Source organism: Alligator sinensis, unplaced genomic scaffold (assembly GCF_000455745.1).
Source record: "Alligator sinensis unplaced genomic scaffold, ASM45574v1 scaffold524_1, whole genome shotgun sequence".
NCBI classification, from domain to species: Eukaryota; Metazoa; Chordata; order Crocodylia; family Alligatoridae; genus Alligator; species Alligator sinensis.
The window spans coordinates 1-3,876 of record NW_005842747.1 but is presented as its reverse complement, the minus strand read 5'-3'; the positions used below and the strand labels follow the sequence as shown (position 1 = coordinate 3,876).

General features: G+C 67.5%; 2 protein-coding genes across 2 annotated transcripts in view; one reads left to right on the top strand and one right to left on the bottom strand.

Moving 5' to 3' along the window:
* The window catches only part of LOC102388470 (tigger transposable element-derived protein 3-like), a 6,860-nt gene extending 5,029 nt beyond the window's left edge, over positions 1-1,831 (top strand). The window contains 1 exon segment of the mRNA XM_025216559.1: positions 1-1,831. This exon segment is cut by the window's left edge and continues 11 nt beyond it. Coding sequence (XP_025072344.1) covers positions 1-1,359 — 1,359 coding nt within the window. The 3' untranslated portion in view covers positions 1,360-1,831.
* A 1,118-nt stretch (positions 1,832-2,949) lies between these two features.
* Positions 2,950-3,390, bottom strand: LOC102388215 (late histone H2A.2.2-like). Its single transcript, XM_006034553.1, has one exon. The coding sequence runs from the start codon at positions 3,388-3,390 to the stop codon at positions 2,950-2,952; it is 441 nt and encodes a 146-aa protein (XP_006034615.1).
* Between the last annotated feature and the right edge of the window lie 486 nt (positions 3,391-3,876).

The window sequence follows — 3,876 nt, the reverse complement described above, 5'->3', positions numbered from 1 at the left end:
GGCGGGAGCCGCGAGGGCGTCCTGCCGAGGAAGGAGCGCAAGGAGCTGTCGCTCCCAGAGAAGGTGCGGGTGCTGACCATGCTGGACGGACCCCGGGTGTCGCAGAGCGAGCTGGCCCGGCGCTTTGGCGTGTCCCAGCCCCAGATCTGCCGCATCCTCAAGAACAGGGAGCGCATCCTCAGCGCCTGGCGCCAGGATGCCAACCCCGGGCGCAAGCGCAAGCGAGGGGGGCCAGGCGCAGCCTCCGAGGCCGCCCTGCTGCAATGGGCCGAGGGCATGCGAGCTGCCCACCCCCCTGCCCCCCGGCCGGAGCCTGCAGAAGCGCTGCGAAAGCCCGGCTGGGACCCCGCAGGGCCGCAGAAGGAGGCTGAGCCGCCCCTGGCCGCGGGCTGGGCCAGCGCGGTGCTGCCTCACCTCCTGCGCAGCTACGCCGCCGCGGACATATACAGCTGCACGGAGACCAGCATCCTCATCAGGGCCCTCCCGGCGGGGGCAGCTCCATGGGGAAGGGGGCCAGGAGCCCGAGGCCGCCTGAGCCTCCTGCTCTGTGCCAACGCTGACGGCTCTGACAAGACGGACGTCCTGGCCGTGGGCCGGCGCCCAGCCCCGCGCTGCTTCGAAGGGGTCCGGCTGGCACACATGCCCTGGATGTATCGGGCCAGCCAGCTTCACGCCCCCCACGTCGTTGACTGCCTGCAGCGGTTTGACGCGGCCGCGCGGCAGCAAAGGAGGCACGTGGCGCTGCTCCTCGGCCCCTCCAGCGCCAAGTCCGCCCCGGCGCTGTCCCACGTGCGGGTGCTTCCCCTGCCCCCGGCCCGGCCGCTGGACCGGGGAGTTGTGCGGTATTTGAAGGGCCTCTATAGGAGGAGGATGCTGACACGGCACGAGGGGCTCGCCACGCTCCCGACGGTCTCGGACGCTCTCCACGTGCTGGCCCAGGCCTGGAGGGAGCTGCCCCGTGCAGTCATCCAGAGCAGCTTTCGAGCTGCCGGCTTCGGCTTGGACCGTGCCCTCCAGGCTCCCGCGCTTGGCACGGTGCAGGCGCCGCGGCCGGTCGGGCTGGAGCGACTCACGCTGCTGAACGCGGGGCCGGACGGGGTGGGTGTTACCGAAGGGGTCCTGTTGGGCAGAGCAATGGCCGGTCCAGCGGACGAGGAGGAGGATGAAGAGGACGACCCCCCCGCGCTGCCCTGCCCCTCCAAGGCGGAGGCGATGGAGAGCCTGGGCAAGCTGCGGCGGTACTTGGAGTGCCACGCCACGGCCCCCAGCCTGCTGCACGCCTTCTACCAGCTGGAGGACGCGGTGCACGCGGTCTGCCCCGGGACCCTGCAAGGTGAGGCCGCAACTGGCCAGGACTGAGAGCCAGCATGGACGCTGGCACCGGACTCCTGAGCGCTGCCCAGACGGCGACAGCTCCTGGTGCTGTTCCCGGAGGGGTTTCCCAGCTTTGTGCCAGTCGCTGCCCCATGGAGCTTACGGTCGGCTCGGAGGAGAGAGGCTGCAGGCAGGGAGAAAGGGAGCAGCAGTGCCGCTGAGGGTGGGTGACCGCAGCACGCGGCGAGGTGCCCAGGGTCACCCAGGGTCTGTGGCGGGGCTGGGACAGGGTGGCAAAGAAGCCCGTTCTCCCTCCTGTGCTTGTCCTCTCCACCCCTTTCCTGCCAACTTCACCCCAATTCCAGCAGGACGTGGTGTCCTCTGTCTCTTCCTGTCCTAAATCCTCACGGTGCATGGCCAGCAACCGCCTTTCACTGCTGGGCGCGGACCCCAACAGCGGGCGAGGGCCGCGGCATGAGTCTGTGTGTCCCAAGGGGATGTGGACCGGAGGCAATTAAAGAGCTCGTTTGCAATGTGTCCGAGTGAGTCCGACTGCCCCGTTCAGCTCGGGGCTCCGCATTTGAAGCTGGATGCGGGGTAGCTGGAGAGGGTCCAGCAGCGGGGCATAGAAAGGCCGAAGGGGTTGGGGTGCAGCTCTATGGGGAGAGCTGGGAAGAAGCGGGGACGTGACAGCAGAGGGGCCGTGGCCACGTGCTGTAGACCCCTTCAGACCCTTCCTGAGCCGGACAACACGGCCCTGGCAGCTCATGTCAAGAGACGCCGTGTGTTCTCCGGTGCTCCCGGAGCAGCCTGTGCAAGGGTTTGTCACCAAGGATACCGTGAAGAATCTGTGTTGCTATGGATACCGGCCCGTGGATCCAGGCTGCAGGGACATCCTCTGAAGGGTGGAGGAGAGGATGCCCCGGTACCCGGCATGGGGCTTTCCAACCGCTACCGCTCCATCCCGCGCATCGGTCGCTGCCTGCACGGCCCTCCCGAGGGGTGATTCCCGCGGGGTGGGAGACCCCTCCAAGGAAAAGAACCAATTTGGGGCCCGAGCTGGGGAGTTGCTGAGGCTTGTAGCCCCCCATGGATGTCAATGGGGAAGGGGAATTTAGCATCGATCCCTGATCAAGAAGGTCCCAGAGAAGGTGGCATGAGGCCACCCCGTCTCCCCCAGCGAAGCAGCTTGTAAGGCAGCTCCCCGGGGACCCGAATGCCTGTCCCAGCCTCGGCAGCAGTGAGAGCTGCGGGGCTTTCTTCCCCTGGCCTCGAAGCCACAAAGCCCGAGGACATCCCCGTCACGATGCTGAGCCACTCTCACGCTTTCCGGCGAGATGGGGTAGAGATGCCCAGGCTGTGGGTGCAATTGCTGGGGCTCCTGCCATATGTGTGAGGTCTCGGGGGCAGCTTGGGGGAAGGGGGTGGGCGGCTCCAGAGAGCAGGGGGATGCAGTGGGCACGGTCCAGCCCCGGCAGGATGACAGGCAGGTGTCTGTATCCTACACGGCCAAGTAACCTCCCCCAGGCCTGAGACACGAGGCTGCAGAGAGGGTGGGAGAAATCACAGCTTGGCTGCTTTTATCTCCTTTAATAGCCCGTGGACGGCTGTGAGGAGACGCGTCCAAAGTGGCTGCTACGTCTCCTGTGAGGCACGGCCCCCCGGTCCTGACCCGGTGGCGGGCTGGGAGCCCTGCTCCGGCAGCACGGCCGGGTTGGCGCGCAGCAGCAGGGCCCGGGTGCCGGGCAGGACCCCGCCAGGGAAGACGGTCTCGCTGCCCAGCAGCAGTTTGCGGAGGTCCTTGCTCTGCAGGGCGGCCAGCTGCAGGTGCCGCAGGGCGATGACTCCGTCCGGGCTGCCTCGCGCGGCCTTCCCGGCCCAGGCCAGGATCTGGGCCGTCAGGTACTGGGTCACGGCAGCCAGGTAAACCAAGGCTTCGCCTTTGATGCGCTTGATGCGCAGTTTCTGCCGCAGCATGCGCTCGAGCTGGTCCACGGGGAAGTGCAGCTGCTGCGGGGACGCCCGGGACGTGGCCTGCGCCTGGGACGTCTCGCTGGCCGTGTCCTGCCGGGACATGAGTGCGAATCCCTGCAGCAAAGCCGTGTCCCCGGCCGTGTCCAGCAGCGAGAGGCCAGCTGCGCTGGGCCCGGCCGAGCCTCGCCCATGGTGGAGCGGGAGGAAGGAAGGAGGAAGACAACATTCCGGTCAGCCGTATATGGACCAATCGGGAGAGCGATCCTTTATGAGGTCACGGAGGGACCCCATCTCTCTGTGATGTCACTGTCGTGTGAGGGCCGTGGGCAGGCGAAGGGAGGTCTTTCTCCACCAGCTCTGCTCCTTCCCTCACGTCTCATTGCACCCGCGCCCGTCGTGTCCGGAGGGGTGGGAAGGTGCCACCTTCCACCAGCCAGAGTGTCCTGCCCAGGCGGCACGGCTGGGTGCCGTCCCTGGACACCCCTGTCCAACACGCCCCTCCGCAAACAGCTGGACAGGACCCAGCAGCAAACAGACCCAGAGGACGGCGTCTTCCCTCCCCGGAGCTCCACAACGGTGGGTGCGTCC

Excerpts from the sequence above, each read along its gene's own strand:
- LOC102388215 (XM_006034553.1), bottom strand. The coding sequence starts at position 3,390 with ATGTCCCGGCAGGACACGGCCAGCGAGACGTCCCAGGCGCAGGCCACG.